At 42.3% G+C, this 21,317-nt stretch overlaps 3 protein-coding genes across 3 annotated transcripts; all 3 read left to right on the top strand.

Moving 5' to 3' along the window:
• Positions 1-1,191: 1,191 nt before the first annotated feature.
• On the top strand, positions 1,192-5,271 carry LOC122542141 (ferritin heavy chain A-like). Its single transcript, XM_043679549.2, has 4 exons — positions 1,192-1,293; positions 4,114-4,260; positions 4,719-4,844; positions 5,116-5,271. The coding sequence occupies exons 1-4, from the start codon at positions 1,192-1,194 to the stop codon at positions 5,269-5,271; spliced, it is 531 nt and encodes a 176-aa protein (XP_043535484.2).
• Positions 5,272-9,674: 4,403 nt separating this feature from the next.
• LOC122542145 (ferritin heavy chain A-like) lies at positions 9,675-12,308 on the top strand. Its single transcript, XM_043679559.2, has 4 exons — positions 9,675-9,776; positions 11,513-11,659; positions 11,799-11,924; positions 12,153-12,308. The coding sequence occupies exons 1-4, from the start codon at positions 9,675-9,677 to the stop codon at positions 12,306-12,308; spliced, it is 531 nt and encodes a 176-aa protein (XP_043535494.2).
• A 2,794-nt stretch (positions 12,309-15,102) lies between these two features.
• On the top strand, positions 15,103-21,317 carry LOC122542156 (uncharacterized). Its single transcript, XM_087978013.1, has 9 exons — positions 15,103-15,216; positions 15,524-15,645; positions 16,063-16,087; positions 16,491-16,505; positions 16,663-16,809; positions 16,947-17,072; positions 19,397-19,543; positions 19,731-19,856; positions 21,171-21,317. Exons 1-9 carry the CDS (start codon positions 15,103-15,105, stop codon positions 21,315-21,317), a joined length of 969 nt encoding a protein of 322 aa, XP_087834139.1.

Below are 21,317 nucleotides of genomic sequence, written 5' to 3'. Positions count from 1 at the left end.
AGCTATAAGGTTCACATTCCTAATCTGTCACGATACTCCAATTTTCACCCTTATCTCAAAGTCCGCAACAAATGTCTTCAGAGTCTCTAGAGTTGTTGTTTTTCTCACCCCGTAGTCTCATTAGTCAAAGACCTATTCTTCTTTGTCTGTCTAGGGTCTTATCAGCAGATGTTTTCTGCATTAATTTGTAACTGATGTCTTCTCGAGTCGTTTCGCTATCCTCAGTCTTATCAGCCAAGGTCTCATTCTTCCCTGTCTGTGTTCATCAATCAAGGGCCTGTTTGTTCTTACTTTGCAGCTTGAATTGTTAGACACTATTCTACTTTTAAATATATAAAATGTTAAAATGTTCTAAAGGAAACACAAGCTTTGCACATCTACTTTTGAGTATATAAAATGTTCTAAAGGAAACACAAGCTTTGTCTTTTCTGTGGTTTCTAAAGGAAACACAAGCTTTGTCTTTTCTGTGGTTCAGGCACATCTTAAAGTTCAAACCAAAATCACTTCTCACAGTCCATAACTTCATTCTAAGAAAGTGAAGCATGTGGGATTGGAGGAAACCTTCAGAAATGGTTTGGAATTGGTCAAGGTGTAGGAGATAGAGGAGAACTAATGGCTATCTCTTCAAATAGCAAAACTATATCAATCTTTCCCAGGATCTGTACAAGGGCCTGACAGTCATGTTTAGAAATGACATTAGTGAAGGAGTAGAGCACAGGGGTTTCCTTTCCTTCTTCACACACAGAATACCATGAATCTGGACATCACTCTCTCAAAATCTTAATTGAACACTTCAAACTGACATTGGTGACCATTTGTTAAGTAAGGGAGTAACGGGATTTGGAAGAAAGATTGGTTACACAGAGTTAAAATACAAACCAACCAAGATCGAATTGAATGGTGAAATAGACTTGAGGGGTTGAATGGCCTCTTCCTGTTTCTGTGGTCCAAATTATGGGAGGCTACTTGTTTTTCACTGCTCTGATTGGCTCAGGCTGTTACATACTCCCTATCTTAAATTAGTGCTTGGATTGATGGGAGATTCCTGATTGGCTATCAGGGATTATCAATCATTGGTGATATCTCTCCCTGATTGGGTGCAGGATGTCCCAGGAGGATAAATACAAGAGCTTGTGGGGGAACGATTCAGTTTTAGAGTTGTCTAGGTGATAGTGAGTAGGAATAGTGAAGATGGCCTCCCAAGTGTGTCAGAACTACCACAAGGACTGTGAGGATGCTGTTAACAAGCAGATCAACCTGGAGCTCTTTTCCTCCTATGTTTACCTCTCCATGGTGAGGCTTGCATGTTTGGATTTTACTTTAAAATGAAGATTACTCCTTAATCTGAGCAGATAGTGTCTTTATACCAATGGTTTGGTTGAGGGTGCGCTTCTGTGGCCTTTGGTAGTGACTAGATGCAAGTTATTCCCCTATGATGGTTGTATTCTTGTGCAACCCTGTTGTATTAAAAACTTGCTTTTTAGAAACAGTGCTTAGTGTTTATGATGTAACTTATGCAAATGCCATTTTTTTTTCTAAACACTCTTAAAGTGTCCTCAATTGAATTGTTACAGTGAACTTGATAATGTGTGTAGCAGAATAACCTGTACAGTGAAAATGATAAGTCAGACCCCTACTCTGTAATTGCTATGTTCTCAAGTGTTTAAGTTTCAAACTAGGTTGAGGTTTTTAACATCCTAGTTATTTTTAAATGTGTAAACCTGTTCAACCATTCCCTGGAAGGAGGAGCAAACTATTGCAAATGTTAGAATCAGTACTGGAAATCAGTGGGTCAGGCAGTATCTGTGGAGGGAGAGTAAACTCTTGTTTTGAAACTCAATGACTCTTTAGTCTGTGTGCAAGCATAACCCCTTGACCTTCCTGTAGGTAACCACTTTAGCACCAGTGTCCTGCACTGCTCCAGTGAATTACCCTCCTCTCCAGACTAGGCACTGAATGGTTGCCTTGTTGAGTTCAATGCCTTCAGTGTGAATGATCCCATTTTGCTTTTGTTTTTCTTAAGCTTAATGCACTTCCTGTTATGTTCTTCTCCCCCCCCCCCCCCCCCCCCCGATTCCCTACTCCAGTAGTAAATCTACTGAAATTTCCTGATATAAAAAGGCATTCGATGATGTGATAACTCCAAGTTACTTGGGAGACTCTTCATCTGCCACTAATTAACTCTAAGGAAAAGATAGTTAGCTGTAAATTGAATGCTGAATGAGTTTGTTAGTACAAAAGTCATTGTTTTCTTCTTCTGCCACTTACTCACCTGCTAAGGTGTTTTAGGAAGGAGATTTTTGGTGCACTCCACCTTCATTAGACTAATCAATTATCTTTTAAAGGCAGGATATTGGATTGTATAGTGAGCTGCCAATTTTGAGTTCTGTTTTTCTACTGTTTGCTTACACTGAAGATGTAAAACCTTCCACTTTAATCTCCCAACTCTGTGGCTTGTTATCATTGGACACCACAGACTCAAACCTGACCCTTGTTGCTTTCACTTGTAAGCTCCAAGCCCATCATGACACTTTCATAATGTAGTGGATCATCCGATTCCAACAACACCAGAGGTTCCTCCAGATTGAGACTTGCTGCCCATCTAAGAATGTGTACACTCTTACCTCGCAGAAAGAGTTTGTCCCATGTTTTCCCCACCCTGGGATCTGTGCAGGGCTATCAGTCTTCCACTTGTCTATGCTATTTATGAAAGAATAGCACCATATCCCTGCTTCCTGACATTAAATGTACCTAGAAACAGGAAATTGCAAATGTCATTGAAATTGAATCTCAGAGCACAATATCATGGGCTGATGAGCCTTTCTGTACTGTTAAAGTACAGAGCAGCATTTCCTAGCTCCACCTCTTGCTTTCCCCCTACCCACCTTGCACAAGATTTTTTAATCCAAATAATAATCTGATGCCCTCCTGAACGTGCCCCCAACCCCTGCAGGTAGTACATTTCATAACAACCTAAGGTTTTCTGTACTTAACCCTTATTTCTTTTGAATATTACTTTTAAACTAATGCCCACTTGAGTGGAGCAGCTTCTACACTAATCTATCCAGCACATACTAGATTTTGTTTTGAAAATCTACCTAATCTCCATGAAGAACAGTCCCAATATTTCAATGTATAAATGGGCAACACCATGTTGAAATAATAGGCTTTCTCTAGGTCAAGGAATTGGTTTCAGGTAATTGCCATAACACTTTTCAGGGAATTATTAAATATTATTCCTGCTTGGTGTTTATAGAAATTCCCAGGAACTGACCTCTAAGCACACTTCCAATAACCGAAGTAGTACAAGTCATAAACTTAGCCAACTGGAAAGGAATCCAATTTTAATGTTGTAACTGATATTGGTTCTGATTGGTTTTATCACTTCTAACTGAATAATGCTTAAAGTCCTGTCTTGTTCTCGCTATGAGCTAACCAGTTAATGTTGAGCATAAGATTGTTCTTGGCTCTTTTTACAAGATTCTATCTAAACAATGATCATGTGCCAAATTGTTTATGCCAACAGTTTCCCAAACTGAACTAGCCCCATTTGCCTGAATTTTGCCCATTTCCCTGTAAACCTTTCCTATTCATCTAACTACCCAAATTTCTTAAATGTAGCTTCAACTGGCAGCTCATTCTACATACACACTACCTTCTCAGGTCCCTAGTAAATCATTCCCCTCACCTTGAACTTGTGCCCTCTGTTTTAGACTCCACTGGCATGAGAAAAGACAGCCACTATTCCCATTATCTGCACTGAGTTGATTGGCCTCTCAGGTCACCCAGCACTGTCACCCCACCTCCTTCACTCCAATTGGAGAAAGGTCCCAACCTTACCATAGGACACAAGCCTCCCTGTTGAAGTGATGTTCTCAATCTTCAAACATTTGAACTTAAAGTATGGCTACCATTTCACCACCTAGCTGAATCCTGTAGGTTGCTTGAGTACTTCAGAATTGCCAACATGACAAAGAATCAATTACTTGGCAAAAACACATTCTTAATTGGAAACAAACTATATTTATAGTTAAGTTACCCACTAGTATTGTCATCAAATTCTCAATAGATGATGACTGACCTCACTTTCTTTCCTTTTTCACCCATCTGTAGTTCTCTTACTTTGACCGGGATGATGTTGCCCTGCGTCACTTTGCTGAGTTCTTCAAGGAACAGTCCCATGAGGAACGGGAACACGCTGAGAAACTGATGGCATTCCAGAATAAACGTGGAGGCAGAGTCCTCCTGCAGGATGTTAAGGTTGGGTTTGATGGAATGTGTGGTTTGAGTCCAGTCTTTTCTAAGCACTTGAGTTAACTGTATTTACTCAGTTCATGAGTGCACTTAACTGGATTAAAATTTGAAAGGGTGTCCCTCCCTGATGGGAGGGACTAAAAATAGATTACTTTTTCTAAAACCTTCCCTCAGATTGAGCAGAGGAAGACATGAGGGCCAGGATCCTGTGAAAGTCCTCCCAAACAGCACCAGATTTAATACTGTGTTGATTACTACTTTTCAGAAACTAAGCCATGAACCATTATTTATTGGATGTTCTACAATTGAATTAAGCTCCACTTGATTGCTCTGCTATCCACTGCAGCCAGGTCAATGGGCTGATTGGCCTGTTCTTGATTCTAAAATCTGTATGGTTCCTGATGACATGGCTTTATTGCCTTGTGCCTGTTTCTTTACATGTTGTTTCAATCCTTTCCCTCCAGAAGCCAGAGCAGGATGAGTGGGGCAATGGTCTGGAGGCAATGCAGAGAGCTCTGCAGATGGAGAAGGATGTGAACCAGAGTCTGCTGGATCTGCACAAACTCTCCTCTGGCCACACAGACCCTCATGTGAGTTGACAGTGTGGGCTTTTGGTGACGTTGGTGTGGCAGCTTGAGGCTCATCAATAGCCTTTTGATGAAAGGTCTTGCTTTGATCTGACAGCCATCCCCTTGAGGGCTGTTGTGGCTGACTAAACACCAACAATTAATTATTCCTGTTGGGATTCAGTCTGATTGTATAACACCTGCACTAGACCAGCATCCATATCAAGCTGTTCTTGTTCCAAGTGAGTGATAACTCAAACTGTTATCAAAAACCTCCTTTCCCTTTTTTCCTCAGCTGTGCGACTTCCTGGAGAGGCACTACTTGGATGAGCAAGTGAAGATGATCAAGAAGCTGGGAGATCACATCACCAACCTGAAGAGACTGGGAGCCCCTGAGAATGGCCTGGGAGAGTACCTGTTTGACAGGCTCACCCTGGGGGAGAGTGACTGAACTGACTGCAGGGAGTGAGCTGTTTGTGATATGTATAAAATAGGAGCTCTGTAGAAGCAACTCACTGTCCTGTACTAAGTGTGAATAAACTGCTCCATATTGGACTAGGTTTTGTCTTATTTTCTGGATTACCACTAGCTAGAAGCTGTGCAGCAGCTTGTGATCATTCTGTTCTAAGACATTGCCACACTGGGATGTGGGTTTCACTGTTCATCCTGACAATTGCTGGTCCCTAGTTGCCCTTGGGATGGTGGTGAGCTGCTGGATTCTACCATCTACCTTGGATGGACCCACAATGCCCTAAAGGAAGGAACATTTTTCAGTGAAGGGTTAGGAATGGCTTGTGGACCAAATATTCTCAAAAGGACCAATTGAGTTGGGGGGATTGTAAGTCAGTGAAACCTGAGGTATTGGGGAAAGCTGGGAAAAATTCAAGTAACTGGGTCCCCAAATCCAGGAATTGGAGTATGAATTTTGGATTGGAAATTTTGCTTTTCACTTTTGATTTCCAAACCAGCTTGTGCAGATATTATTCCACCTGCTCTAGGAGGTGGAACTTGAACCCAGCCCAGAGATAGGATTGCTATGACTGTGTGCGCTGCAAAGCCTATTCAAGTAGGCCAGCTATTGGTGTGCATTTTAGGTGAGAGCAAATGTTAAATCTGGGTGAGATTAAACTGGACAAATCCAATAGTTGTATCACCTAATGGTAGGGCCCTGGAGAATCTAGTCAGACCTAGAGGGTGCAAGTTGCTGTTTCTTCCTTGAAAGAGTCAGACAGTGAAGATGATTGCCTCTTTTCATTGCTCAGTACATTGAGCAGAGGAGTCGGGCTGTGCAGTTGGATATGACACAGCAGTATTCCAAAAGTGGTATAATTTAATTCTAGTCTCCCTGCTGTTGGAAAGATACTGTGTTTTTAAACTTTAAGAGGTTCAGAAGATTTTACAAATGTTGTCAGGGTTTTGAATGGTAGGGAGAGCCTGAATAGGCTGAAGTTATGTCCCAGAGCAGAGGCTGTGGGGTGACCTTCTTCTCAAAATCATGAAGGGCATGGTTAAGATGAATAGTCAAGTCACTTATTTCCCAGGGTAGTAGAGCCCAAAACTAGAGCATCAGTTTAAGGTGGGGGGGAAGACTAAAAGGGACCTAAGGGCAGCTTTGTCAGAGGGTGGAATGAGCTGCCAGAGGAAGTGGTGGAGGTTGGGTTAATCACCACATTTAAAAGGCAGCTGGGTTGGTATGAGCAGGAATTGTCCAAAGGGATATGGGCCAAATACTGGCAAATGGGACTAGGTTAACTTGGGACATCTGCTCAGCATGGATGAGTTAGACCAGAGGGTCTGTCTGCTATATAATACCCCTCCTCTGCCTTAGAGGGAACTCAGAGCAGCAGGAGACTTATTCAAACAAGCTTGTGGTGGAGTCAAACACTTACTCTTTAGAATAGTCATTCTTTCTCAAAGAACAAAGGAAGGGACAGCAAACAGGAGCTGTTACCATATAATCATACTTTTGGTATAGATGCCATCAGCAGCAAAACCTAACAAAGCCAACAAAAATACAGGAAAGCAAAATATGCTGCCATCTAAAGATCAAAAGGATGGAAAGCAACAATATAAACCAAGGATTGGCACACCATTGACGTTCTGTCAGAGTTTGTTGGAATAAGAAAAAATCAATCTTACATTTTGGATCAGTGGTTAACTGACAATAGTATGCAGTAAAACCTGTTCTGGCTTTGGGTACTGCAGGGTTGGGAAGGATAACATCCTCTGGCATTTCTGATATATACTGCCACTGGCCAGGGGCATTGATGGGCCAGTTTGTAGTTCGAGCTTGAAGGAGAGCTATAAGAAGTGATTTCACTGAAGCTGATTTAGTTGCAAGAGTTTTGGAATTTGCCATTATCCATACATCTATCGACTCCTTTTCGAACACTTCTAGGCGAACATTAAGAATGTACCATTAATGCACAGCTAGGTGAAGGTAGCAAGTTCAAAGCTATTCTGACAAGCCAGTAACATCTGCTAGTAGAACAACTCCACCAAACTTTGAATCAGATGTGGCTTGTCTCACCCACCAAAGCAGTGCCCATCCTTTAAAAGATATGTGCAAGTTGTGTTCTACGTGAGCAGATTGAGCTCAAATCTGAGAAGTCCAAGTTGTAACCCAACTGTGTGTGAAGGGCAAAGCAAGAAACCATGCTAATGAAGTCCAGAACAGTTTGTCAGCCAGGACAGCCAATAGAAGGACCGCATCATTTAGAACCTGTCATGATATATGTCTTGTAGATACTATTCTTGGAAGAACTAGACTTTAGCAAAACACAAACCTTCATCAACTCACGACAGTAGCAAGGAATTATGGCCTTGTTTTGAACAGTACAAACTGTCAAATTAATTTCAGCCAAATCAATTTAGTTGGTTGAATCTACTGAGCTGGTATTAGACCTCATCCTGCCAAAATAAAAGATGTACAAAAGATGCCTACATCACAAGATAGAAATGACTTACAAAGGTTTCTCAGTTTCTTTAACTTTTTCTGCCCATATGTTCTGATATTTGCCACCAATCAGGAGTTATCTGCAGAGACACATGGCAGAAAGATTATCTCAACCTCGCCTTCAATGTTGTATCATGATATTATAGCAGTGTATCGTTATAAATGTTTAGTGTTGTAAATAAACTTCAGATATCTGACTCAAGAAGAACAGGGGACTCTCTATGGTTTATGTTAGATGGACAGCCACGGAGTAAACCAGGAACAGCATCTATTCCCACAGAGCCAGTCACCACAGTCATTCATCAAAGTCTCTGGTGTGCATTCAGCGACCGCGTGATGTCCATCAGTTTGGATAAAGTCCATTGCGATATTCCCTGTATCTCAGATCCATTTTGACAAGGACATGTGTCAATCTCTGATACATGTTCTGTTTGTGCGGGTCAGCCGTGCCCATTGGTGTCCCAGGAGGGTGTGCCTAGATGGTGGTTCCTGCTGCCAATCACAGGCTTACCCCCACCCCCAATCTGGCCCAACTAACCCAGAGTTTAATCCAGGGGAACACATCTCATCACCTAATCCAGGACTGAACCACATAAAGTCATACAGCACGGAAACAGATGCTTCGATCCAACTCATCCATGCCAACAAGGTATCTCAAACTGAACTAGTCCCATTTTCCTGCATTTGGCCCATAACCCTTGTCATGGACCATATTATATATTAATGAGGTAATCTGGACCCTATTTTTTGTTAATTTTAAGTGTAAGTGTAAGGCATTGCATTTTAGATACAATTCAAATGACCGCATTTAAGTAAAACACACTTGATTTTTACACAACAATTAAAATATAAACAAAATAAGCAAAGGCAAGTTCAGTAAAATAGATTGCCTCATACACAATTTTAGCAGCAGAAAGAGAACCGTAGCTTTTAACTGTAACAGAGAGAGAAGAAACGGATTTCCACCTTCAGCTTCAAGACCACAGCAACCGCTGAAAATTAAATCTAAAAATTCTGATTCTGTGAGTGCTTGACCCAACTCGTTCAGGCTGTTTCTATTGTTCCAACATCAAAAAAAAAGCTGCTTATTTTAATGGTTCTGGTAGACTGCTTGGCACCTCTGTCTCAACCTTTCTTCACTTAAAAAAAAGGCCAAAATACACCTTTTAAAGCCATAGTATTGTCACACCTTGTAAACGTTTCATATTCATGTACCTCTCCAAATGTCTTTTAAATGCTGTAATTATATCCACCTCTACCACTTCCTCTGGCAGCTCATTCCATGCTCGCAGCACCTCTGTGTGAAAAAACTGCCCTTTAGGTCCCTTTTCAATCTTCTACAATGAAACTAGTTGTGAACACTTGGAATATTAGAGAAACAGCAGAGGCAAAAAGAACCAGATTGTGTCAGGTGCTGAAAAAGTGCTTCACTAAAGTTATCATTTTTAAATCAATCAATTCTTGTCCCACTACAGATATTACTGAGCAGCCAGTTCTAGGAACATTAAGACTCAAACACAACATTTTCTAATCTTATAGGCATAGATAGTACCACTACACATATATCCAACTCCAAACAGCTACTTAGTTTGCAGTGTGTTGAGGATTTATCACTCCAAAAGCAATTGCATCATCAAGACTAATTTCCCAAACCTCTCTGTATTCCAATCTCTGATTGGCCCTGGGTCTCTTCACCGGTCCCATAGCCCCATCTCCCTTGTCATTGGTGCCTGGATTGAAAGGTGATTCTCAATTGGCTATCAGGGAATGTCAATCATAATTGGTGATGTCATTCTCTGGTTGGGTGCAGGGTGACCCAGGAGGATAAATACAAGAGCTTGTGGGAGAGTGGCTCAGTTCTAGAGTTGTCTAGGTGATAGTGAGTAGGAATAGTGAAGATGGCATCCCAAGTGTGTCAGAACTACCATAAGGACTGTGAGGATGCTGTTAACAAGCAGATCAACCTGGAGCTCTATTCTTCCTATGTTTACCTCTCCATGGTGAGTTTAGTGTTCCTGAGAATTGATTTTAAAAAAGTTAGCTCTTTGTGAGTTTAATGATGTGGCCTGAAATTAGATTGGTTTTCTATCCTGGGAATAGGTGGCTTTCCTATGGAGTGTTAGTCAGTTCCAGTGCTGCTTAATTGTTGAGTGAGTGGCATATATTGTAACAGCTGACTGGAGGTTTCAAATTGTTCATGTCCCATATCCTTCAGAGGATTTGTTGTTGTCACCTATGAACTAGTTGACTAGGAGATCTCAAACCAGCTGGGCAGGAAGTCTTGTGATGTAGTGGTTGTGCTTGTTCCTCTGGAATAGAAGGTCTTGGCTGAAATATCACACTCTGCCAGGACATGTGGTTGCTTAAAATAACAAGGGCTGTTGAGGTGTGTTAATATATACAAACCTTCTGGCTCAAAGGTATAAAGCTTATCTGCTCTGGAGATGTGATAACATTTCTGAATGGCTGGTTGGATTTAGTACCTTTTGAACTAACTAAAGCTGATGAAGCCCAACCTGGTTGTGACTGAGCTTTGCTTCTGACAATGTTGGTGTTGTAATGACCTTGGAGACTAACTTAGTTCATTTATCAGCTTTTCTGCCTTGGAATTTGTTACATAGCAAGACCCTCAATTGACTCTAGTGGTTTATAACCAGATGTTTTGAATAGCAGTTCCCAGACAGTCTAATCTCCAAAGACTTAGTTTACCTAACAGTACAGGTAACTTTAGCAGACTAAAAACTAGTGTATTTAAATTAATCTATATCACATCCAAAAATGTTTTTTTGATTCTAGACCTAATTACCACTTTCCAATAAGAAAACAAAAGTAACAAAACTGACCAGATTATTTGTTTATAGGCCTAAATAGTTTCTTGATCTGCTTCCATTCACTTGAAAGCAGTAATACTTGTAACTTTGGTTGCTCTATACTGAGTGTCCCAAAAACTGCTCATGGGAAGTTAGACAGGGAGTTTTCAAATCTTTGCTGCAACCTTTTTTTCGAGGAAACTTTTCTATCAAACCAATTCTGACTCCGGCCCCCTCCTTGACAGGCTCCTTTCCATGAGATCCTAGTTACCAAGATGAGCATTTGACCATGGGTCTTTCCAGACTTGCTGGAACCAATTTCTAGGTACTGGTGTCATTGTTTACAACAGGTTGCAGAAGTGAACCAATGTGATCACCAAGTACATGTCTGCAGGACTTTGACCAGAACCACCCATCCCTAAACTTTCAAGTCTGGCTTCCTGAATAAACTTGTCTGATCTGTTTACCTTCAGTTGTTGCCTGATAGACTAAAAAGTAACCTAGTTCATAACCCTTTTCTAAAATTCCAGGAAGAAAAGTCGGGTTTCTAACAAGTCACTTGTAACTTCTCACTGCAGGTGAAGGATTGATCTGTTGCTTGAGGTCCTGTTCACTGCTGTATCAATATTTAGGGCTACACTGTAGAGAACCTGGAATTAAAATGGTGGAACCTACCTTCTGAAAATAATCCTGAGAAATGGATAGGAGCATGTAGCTTAAGGATGTGCTAAAGACACTGCTTTCTAATTTTATTTCTGATGTGAAATTTTAAGTTAACTAACTTGCTGACTGAACCTAACAATTGGTGCTGTTCCCTGTTCAAGCAACAAGTATATTGGGTTCTGGAAAAGCCTCCACTGCATTGAATCTTTTAACTGTATCTTGAAATTTGAAATAATGAATCCTGTTTTGTTCCCTTCCCCCAGTCCTCTTACTTTGACCGGGATGATGTTGCCCTGCGTCACTTTGCTGAGTTCTTCAAGGAACAGGCCCATGAGGAACGGGAACACGCTGAGAAACTGATGGCATTCCAGAATAAACGTGGAGGCCGAGTCCTCCTGCAGGATGTCCAGGTTGGGTTTAGTTATACCTCTAAACAGCTTCACTGGATCTTGTGGCAACAAATGTTTGAAACCATTGATTCCATTGGTTCAATGCTGTAACTATTGACATGCTAGTTCATAGAAGCATCTGTCTCTTTCACTCTTCCAGAAGCCAGAGCAAGATGAGTGGGGCAATGGTCTGGAGGCAATGCAGAGAGCTCTGCAGATGGAGAAGGATGTGAACCAGAGTCTGCTGGATCTGCACAAACTCTCCTCTGGTCACACTGACCCTCATGTGAGTTCCTCTGATTTCAATAACATTTTGGAAAACTGGCTCAAATCTAATTAAGCTGACAACTAATGTACCTGTCTAACAGGAGGGTGGGGGTCAGAATATGGATCCATGTATTAGGAAGCACATGAAGCTGCAATTCATGTAGAAATTTTACATGATGGCACCAACTTAATTTCAAATGGAGTGCACAAGTTCCTCAATACCCTGTCTTATTTTTTTCTCATCCAGCTGTGTGACTTCCTGGAGAGGCACTACTTGGGTGAGCAAGTGAAGATGATCAAGAAGCTGGGAGATCACATCACCAACCTGAAGAGACTGGGAGCCCCTGAGAATGGCCTGGGAGAGTACCTGTTTGACAGGCTCACCCTGGGGGAGAGTGACTGAACTGACTGCAGGGAGAAAATTTTGGTTTTTTGTATGTGATCTAGAGTGAAGCACTGTTGTGGAAGCAGTTAATTGTTCTGGATTGATCATGAAATTTACCAACTGTAAATAAACCACTTGGATTGAGTTAGTCTGTGTTGTGAAATGCCTGTCATTAGTGATCTAGATCACTAGTTAAATCTGGTCCCATTACTTCCCCTGGCAGCAAACTCTTCTGCCCACATCACATGCTATGTACACTGACCTAGGCTTATGAAGTAAATTTTCTCCAGTATAATGCAGTACAGGCATTTGGACAACCTGAACACTTAGCTACCAAAAGCTTTTCCTTCAAGGGAAAGATTAAATGTAGTCCTAGGTGGACGTACCAGTGGCATTGTTCTCTAATAGCTTTCCTACATGTCCAGCTCTCACCGATCAAATATCAGCTGGTGTGGTTCTTCAAATTCAAAACTAGCTTCTCAACTCCCTGCATCACTAAATGAGAGCAAGCCTTCACACGAATGTTCTGCTCTGACATCACAATATTAGAACATAGAACCATACAGGCCATTTAGCCCTCAATGTTGTGCTGGCCTTTCATTCTACTAACTTCTATGTGCCTATCCAAGACTCCATTAAATTTCCTAGTAGCATCAGAGATATTATCACTGATAGCAGTGCATTCCATACACCTACCACCCTACAAAGAACACCCCAATCCTTCTTCCAAACACCTTTAATGTTATCCAGCCTGCAATAGCCATTTCCACCTGGGGGGGGGTCTGTGCCTCTAAATCTTGTACATCTCTATAAAGTCACTTCTCATCCTTTTTCTCTGAGAAAAGCCCTAGCTTCCCTCACTGCCTCCAGTCCAGGCAGTATCTTGGTAAATCTCCTCTGCACCCTCTCTAAAGCTTCTACAGCCTTCTGATAATGAGATCAGAACTGAACGCAATATTCCAAGTGTGGTCTAACCAGTGCTCTATAGAGTTGCAGCACAACCTCACAGTTAGAACATAGAACATAGAAGAATACAGCGCAGTACAGGCCCTTGGGCCCTCGATGTTGCGCCGATCCAAGCCCACCTAAACTACACTAACCCACTATCCTCCATATACCTATCCAATGCCCTCTTAAATGCCCATAAAGAGGGAGAGTCCACCACTGTTACTGGCAGGGCATTCCATGAACTAACGACTCGCTGAGTGAAGAAGTTCTTCAACTCAATCCTCTGTAATCCTCTGTTCATGAAAGCCAACATACCATATGCTGCCTTAATAACCCTATTGACTTGGGTTGCAAATTTGAGGGATCTTTGGACATGAACCTGATTGATCCCTCCACATTGCCAAGAATCCTGCATTTAACCCTATATTCTGCATTCAATTTTGACCTTCCAAAGTGAATCACTTCACACTTAGTAGATTGAATGAAACTCTAGTGACAATAGATTAGACTAAGTTCCCTACAGTGTGGAAACAGGCCCTTCAGCCCAACTAGTTCACACCAACCTTCTAAAGAGTAACCCAGACCTATTTCCCCCAATTTACTCCTGACTAATGCATATAACTCCATGGGTAATTTAGCATAACCAATTCACCTACCTGCACATCTTTGGACTGTGGGAGGAAACCAACGCAGACACTGAGGGAATATGCAAACTCCACGCAGGAATCAAGCCCTGGTGCTGTGCGGCAGCAGTGCTGACCACTGAGCCATTGGGCCACCCCATCTTATCAAGAGGAAGAAGGAAGCTTATGTTTGAGGAGGCAAGGATCAGACAGGGTTTTAGTGGGCTACAAGGATGCCAGGAAAGAGCTGAAGGAAGAGCTAGGAGGGGCAAAGAGAAAGCTTTCGTGGGTAGGATTAAGGAAAAGCCCTAAGGCATTCGACACTTGAGGAACAAGAGGATAGCCAGTGTGAGGGTAAGGCTGATCAGATAGCAGAGGGAACTTGCACTTGGAGTCAGTGGAAGTAGGGGATGTCCTTAATGAATACATTGTTTCAGTATTTAAAACTGAGTGGGAATTTGATGTTGCGGAGGACATCGTGAAACAGACTGATATGCGAGAACAGGTTGATGTTGCGAAGGCGGATGTGCTGAAAAGTTTGAAAAACATAAGGATAGATAAGCTCCCTGCACAAAACAGGATATACCCAAGGTTGCTAGAGGAAGCAAGGAAAAAGATTAATGCACCCTTGGTGATGAGCTTTGGGTCCCCACTGTCCAGTGGAGTTGTACCAGATGATGGAGGGTGGCAAATGTTATTCCCTTGTTCAAGAAAGGGAATAGGGATAATCCTGGGAATTACAGACCAGTCAGTCTTACGTCTGTGGTGGGCAAATTATTGGAGAGGATTCTGAGAGACAGGATTTGGAGAACCATGGTTTGATTAGAGATAGTATTAAACTCTGACTGGCTTTTCTTTTTGAATGCAAAGATAAAGGCTTATCTACACACACTCATTAAACTGTGCCTGAAGGGTTGAGGATACTGACTTGTCATATCAGGATCCAACCTAAAAGGTTGGACATTTCTGGTGCCATTTTATAGCCTTACACATGATTTAATTCAATAACTACAGGAAAGTGCCAGTCTGAGAGCTTGAAGAATCCACATAATGTGTCATAGTCCCTGCAACAGCTGATAGACCTAGGTCCTCTCTCCATTCCACAATTACTGCATCAGGATGTCTAACCTTGCACACAGTCAGTGAGGACCAGTATTGGAAGTTCCACGGTTCAATTCTAAACTCTGATTATAGCTTTCACTATTTGAAACAGGTTCTAAATTTCTCAACAACATTCCAAAATGAACGAAGTTAAGAAAGTGGCCAGATTGGCATATCTGTGGAACTTTGCCCCACTAAATCCTGTAGATAGGGGCATTGAATTCACTCAATGTGCAAAAGGAAATAACATGGATGTAATTCCTCTGACCACACAGACCCTCATGTCAGTTCTTGGTGTATTTAAATCTGGGTTTTGGCTTAAAAGAAAAGGTTAAGACATCTGGCCCTTTAGCCTCAAGATCTCTTTCTAAATTGTGGAAGGTGTTGAATTGGGGTGGGCCAAGGTCCTGGTGTTCCCAAGGTCTGAGCACTTTCTGGAGGGTTTTTAGTAATGTCAATGACATCACCTAACTGTCCACTCCACATACTGATGGGAATTCAAGTGCCTGAGGAAACTGCATTTGATGTTGGATATAATCAGTTCCCCTCCTTGCTTTCCAGCTGTATGACTTCCTGGAGAGGCACTACTTGGATGAGCAAGTGAAGCTGATCAAGAAGCTGGGAGATCGCATCACCAACCTGAAGAGACTGGGAGCCCCTGAGAATGGCCTGGGGGAGTACCTGTTTGACAGGCTCACCCTGGGGGAGAGTGACTGAACTGACTGCAGGGAGTGAGCTGAATTCAGCTCCTTTTTGTTTTATTACTGGTAGTCTTGAGGTTTTTAAATCTGTTGCATGATGAAACATTCCCCAATCCAGATGTCCCTTTTTTTTTGCATAAGTTTCCCAATCAACCAGGTTGTCCTCTGATCAGAACAAGTGAATATTTAAAAAAAAAAATTTTGGGAAAAAAAACCTAAATGCTGGAAATGAGAAGCTGTTAAACTTCCACTGGTCTGGCAGTGTCTATGCAGAGAAATCATTTCACATTCTGGGCTCAGTGATCCTTCCTGAGGAGTGAGTTTATTAGCTACTGAATGTGAGGAAAGGTGACTAAATGTGTTGTATTTTCACACTTGAAGTGTGAATTATCTTAACAGCCCAGTTAGTTGTGTGCAGAGTATGGTAGGACAGTGTGGCTATTCAGGTGGGTGAGGTTGGTAATGAAGCAGCTGACTGAGATTTCTGCCTCCTGTTAGTCAACACGTTTATGTCCTCTATTTTAGTTGGGCAATGACCTGACTAGCTTCCGGCACTGAACAAGTGTTTCTAACCTGCAGTGCAGGGATGTCTAATGGCTGTCCCAACTGGGACCTTCACTACTCCATGTCACACTAGCACACTGTCTCCCTAAGATACAGGCCAGGGATTGCAGTTAGTTTTTGATCTTAATTTCTGGGAGAGCAAAAACAGCTGCTGGAAAATCTCAGCAGGTCTGGCAGCATCTGTAAGGAGAGAAAAGAGCTGAAGTTTTGAGTTTAACTGACCCTTTGTCAAATTTTCCAGCATTTTCTCTTTTTGTTTGCAGATTCCAGCATCTGCAGTAAGTTGCTTTTAAAAACAGCCTGCTATTTGGGCCATAATCCACAACTTTCTGCTATCATCCCTCTGTCAATTTCCATTTCTTGGAAGTGAAATCAAGATGGTGAGTGGGTTAGGTCCTGATTGAGATTTGCTTCCCACTTTATCTCCACTTGCAGTCCTCTTACTTTGACCGGGATGATGTTGCCCTGCGTCACTTTGCTGAGTTCTTCAAGGAGCAGTCCCATGAGGAACGGGAACACGCTGAGAAACTGATGGCATTCCAGAATAAACGTGGAGGCAGAGTCCTCCTGCAGGATGTCAAGGTTGGGTTTTTATTTAGTATTTTAATCCTCCTAGACTGGAACTGAGATGTGTATTAAGCTTGTGGAAAGAGTTACCTATTCATCCTTGTGTACTATTTAATACATTGAGTGAAATACCACCTGTTTTTCCCCTCCAGAAGACAGAGCAGGATGAGTGGGGCAATGGTCTGGAGGCAATGCAGAGAGCTCTGCAGATGGAGAAGGATGTGAACCAGAGTCTGCTGGATCTGCACAAACTCTCCTCTGGCCACACGGACCCTCATGTGAGTTCCTCAAGGAATAAATTTTCAGCTGAAGGTGATCATGGTGTTGTCTGAGGTTAAATGAAACTGTCAGTATATCAGCACTGATACCATTGAAGTACAAAGATCAATGCTATTTTGAGTGAACTACTGTTTCCCTCATACTTTTTTCCCCAGCTGTGTGACTTCCTGGAGAGGCACTACTTGGATGAGCAAGTGAAGATGATCAAGAAGCTGGGAGATGACATCACCAACCTGAAGAGACTGGGAGCCTCTGAGAATGGCCTGGGAGAGTACCTGTTTGACAGGCTCACCCTGGGGGAGAGTGACTGACTGGATGGAGCAAGCTTTATCATGTTTATATTACTGGGAGACCTGTACTGACTCTATGTTCTGCATGTAAAAACAGACCATACCTGATCTATACTATGAAATATAATAACTGTAAATAAACTGCTCAATATCAAAGTTTGTGAGAAGATTTGTAGCTCGGGTGCTCGTTGTTGTGGTTCTGTTCGCCGAGCTGGGAATTTGTGTTGCAGACGTTTCGTCCCCTGTCTAGGTGACATCCTCAGTGCTTGGGAGCCTTCTGTGAAGTGCTTCTGTGATGTTTCCTCCGGCATTTGTAGTGGTTTGAATCTGCCGCTTCCGGTTGTCAGTTCCAGCTGTCCGTTGCAGTGGTCGGTATATTGAGTCCAGGTCGATGTGCTTATTGATTGAATCTGTGGATGAGTGCCATGCCTCTAGGAATTCCCTGGCTGTTCTCTGTTTGGCTTGTCCTATAATAGTAGTGTTGTCCCACTGTTTCTTAGGTTGGGTGAACATACTACTTGCAAGTAGTTCAAGCAGACAATGAGAAGCAGCCTTATTGTAATAGTTATAGCAAGGCCTCCTGTTTTTATACTCCATTCCCTGTGGGATACTTGCCAACAGTCCATCTGCCTTGCCTATTACTTGCTGTCGTTGGATACAGCCTATAATCATTCTGTACTGTCTACCTGGGTGGCCATGTGATGTCCAGCAGTTTGAACAAAGCTTCTTGTGGCCACTGGACATTCCCTGTATCTCAAATCCTCATTGACTAGGACAGTGTCAACACCCAAAAACATTTCTGTTCATGCGGCCAGTTTAGGTCAGATGATTTAATTTTTAAATCACTTCATCCTTATCCAGCCATAAACCAGCAATAAGTTGAGGGTTAGGTCAGAATCTATTAGTCTAATAACAATGACCTCCTCAAGATTAATTCTAAGGCTCTGGGTTATTGGCATTCCCTAAGCTCCTTCTCTGTTGTTCATTGGGTGCCTGGATGCATGGGTGATTCTTGATTGACAATGGGCGATAGCCAATCAGCAGTGATGCCTCTCCCTGGTTGGATGCAGGGTGTTCCAGGAGGATAAATACAAAAGCTTGTGGGACAGCGGCTCAGTTCTAGAGTTGTCTAGGTGATAGTGAGCTGGAATAGTGAAGATGGCCTCCCAAGTGTGTCAGAACTACCACAAGGACTGTGAGGCTGCTGTTAACAAGCAGATCAACCTGGAGCTCTATTCCTCCTATGTTTACCTCTCCATGGTGAGGCTTGTATTTCTTATCACTGTATTTGGAAAAATTGGGTTTTCACCAGTTTAATAGAATGGATTTAAGCTCGACTCTATTACTGGGAGAGCAACACTTGAGTAGTGAAGGATTTCTTGTTGAAGTTAACACTGAGTCGATGCTTGCTCCTTGTAGCAGCTGTTTTCTGTGGGGGTTTAATGCTGGACTAGCTCAACTACTTCCTATGTAAGTAATCAACATCACAACCAGGTTGACTGGTTGATCTAAGTAATAGTCCCTAATAGGGTGACTATAGCTGGTGCAATGTTGCACATGTGCTCATTAATATTCTTCACCTTTTAGCTGCAGTTTTGAGATTCCTGGTGAGCCTTGCTCCAGGAAGATATCACATTGATTAGCAATGTGAGGGACTAATGTAATTCTCGTGTTCTAGTTATGATACTAGAATGTGAGTAATCAGTAACAACTGCCACTACTGGAGGAAACACTGGTCAGTTTCTGACAGTAAACTGTCTCCTCGATGTCTGTTCTCTTGGAGTGAGTTCCACTGTGAACAGCAATGAAGCTGCAAGAAATTCCTCATCCTGAGGACAAGGGGTGGCATACTCTGACAATAATTTCAGTTTAAAATTACATCTTAAAGTAAACACTCTTGCTTGTCTAAGTGCGACCTGCCCATCAAACTTTAAAATAAGAGTCTTTAACTTTTTTCTTAACTTCTGAAACAGAATTGCATATTATGATTTTAAATGTGATGTGAATTGTTTGATGCTCTCCTCCACTTGCAGTCCTCTTACTTTGACCGGGGTGATGTTGCCCTGCGTCACTTTGCTGAGTTCTTCAAGGAGCAGTCCCATGAGGAACGGGAACACGCTGAGAAACTGATGGCATTCCAGAATAAACGTGGAGGCCGAGTCCTCCTGCAGGATGTCAAGGTTGGATTAATTTAGTGTCTCATCTAATTCATTTAAAATCAACTTCCATCCATATGGATTTGAAGTAATGTAACCCTGTTGGTTTATGGCAAGTTTATACTTGTTAGCCCCTCTTTCTCGTGACCAATTTTACTGGATTGGACACCACTTGTAAGAAAGTGACCACCATGTTTTTCCCTTCCTCCAGAAGCCAGAGCAGGATGAGTGGGGCAATGGTCTGGAGGCAATGCAGAGAGCTCTGCAGATGGAGAAGGATGTGAACCAGAGTCTGCTGGATCTGCACAAACTCTCCTCTGACCACACGGACCCTCATGTGAGTTCCTCCTGCTGGCTTTATCCATGTGATTGAAGTTGTATGAAAATTACTCAGTTTGAATCTTAATAACAAGAATTGTATCTCCAACTGAGCATTTCAACCTTTAGGCCAAATCTTTTACCTGAGAATGGTGCTTCACCTTCTCGATACTTCTCTAAGAAAGAAGTAGGCCACTCAACCCATCAAATCTGGTCTGACTTTGCCAATCATGGCCGATCTGAAACCTCAACTTTATTTTCCAGCCTCTGTCCCCCTAAATCTTGATTCCCTTTGTGTTTTTTTTAATATTAATGACCCAACCACAACAACCTCTGAAGCCAAGAATTCCATAGATTCACTCCCAAGGGTTTCCTGTCTAACCTCTGATCTGAGATCATGCCTTCAGGTCCTGGACGCTCGCTCACTCACTTTCAAGGAGAAATCCCAATACCACATATACCCTGTGATATCCCCAAAAGAATCCTGGGTTTTAGTGAGGTCGCCTTTCTTGTATGCCGAGTACAGGCTTGACCTCTTCCCTTCACACTATTCACCTATCCCCAGGGTCACATGCCAGTGACGATGCTCTGAATGTTCCCCTTATCTGCACCCTGGCGAAATAATAGATGACTATCTTCTCTCTGTTAATGTACTACCCCAACACCATGGGCTCTCTATCTTGTCTGAATGTACAATCTCTCTAGACTTTAGATCCCATTGAAAGCAAGTTTTCATGGCTTGACACTTGTTGATTAGGAAATGCCAACTTGCTGAGCTGTGAGGTGAATGTTTGTGTTGCTTTTAGCTCGGTTCTTTCTGCTGATCCTGAACAAAGTCAACTCGAAGTCCCATTTTCCCAGCTGTGCCAACACTTTTTAATTTGAGAATCTAACTGTTCCTCTTGCACATTCTGAAACCAAGGCCAGCATCAATGGTGGCAAACCTGTGGCTTTAGGACACATTAATTTGGCCTCCATCAGGTCTTGCCCTCTCTTCCCAAGGGCAATTGATTGATGCTAAGATGTAGATGAGGTCAATTGGGGGATGTTGTGGTGGCAGTGGACACTACTGCAGGCTTGTAACAAATACAAACCTGCAAGTGGCTTTCAATATACAGTAGGCAGCCTCAGAACAGTTTGTTTTCTTGTACTTTGTAAATCTTAATTGGGAAATTAGTGACTTGTCGTTTGGTAAATCCCAGTGCTGTGAGGCTTCAAATATCAATCCCTGTCATTGCTTTCCAGAATCACAGTTGAGGGAAGTCTCTCTTTTAAATTCTACTCCATGGAGATTCTCCTTCACATTAACAAGCTCCTCACTTTCATATTCCAGCTGTGTGACTTCCTGGAGAGGCACTACTTGGATGAGCAAGTGAAGCTGATCAAGAAGCTGGGAGATCACATCACCAACCTGAACAGACTGGGAGCCCCTGAGAATGGCCTGGGAGAGTACCTGTTTGACAGGCTCACCCTGAACTGA

The sequence above is a fragment of the Chiloscyllium plagiosum genome, unplaced genomic scaffold, assembly GCF_037043375.1.
Source record: "Chiloscyllium plagiosum isolate Xiang-an unplaced genomic scaffold, Cpla_swu_hap1 HiC_scaffold_33, whole genome shotgun sequence".
NCBI classification, from domain to species: domain Eukaryota; kingdom Metazoa; phylum Chordata; class Chondrichthyes; order Orectolobiformes; family Hemiscylliidae; genus Chiloscyllium; species Chiloscyllium plagiosum.
This window is presented reverse-complemented; position numbering and strand designations above follow the sequence as displayed.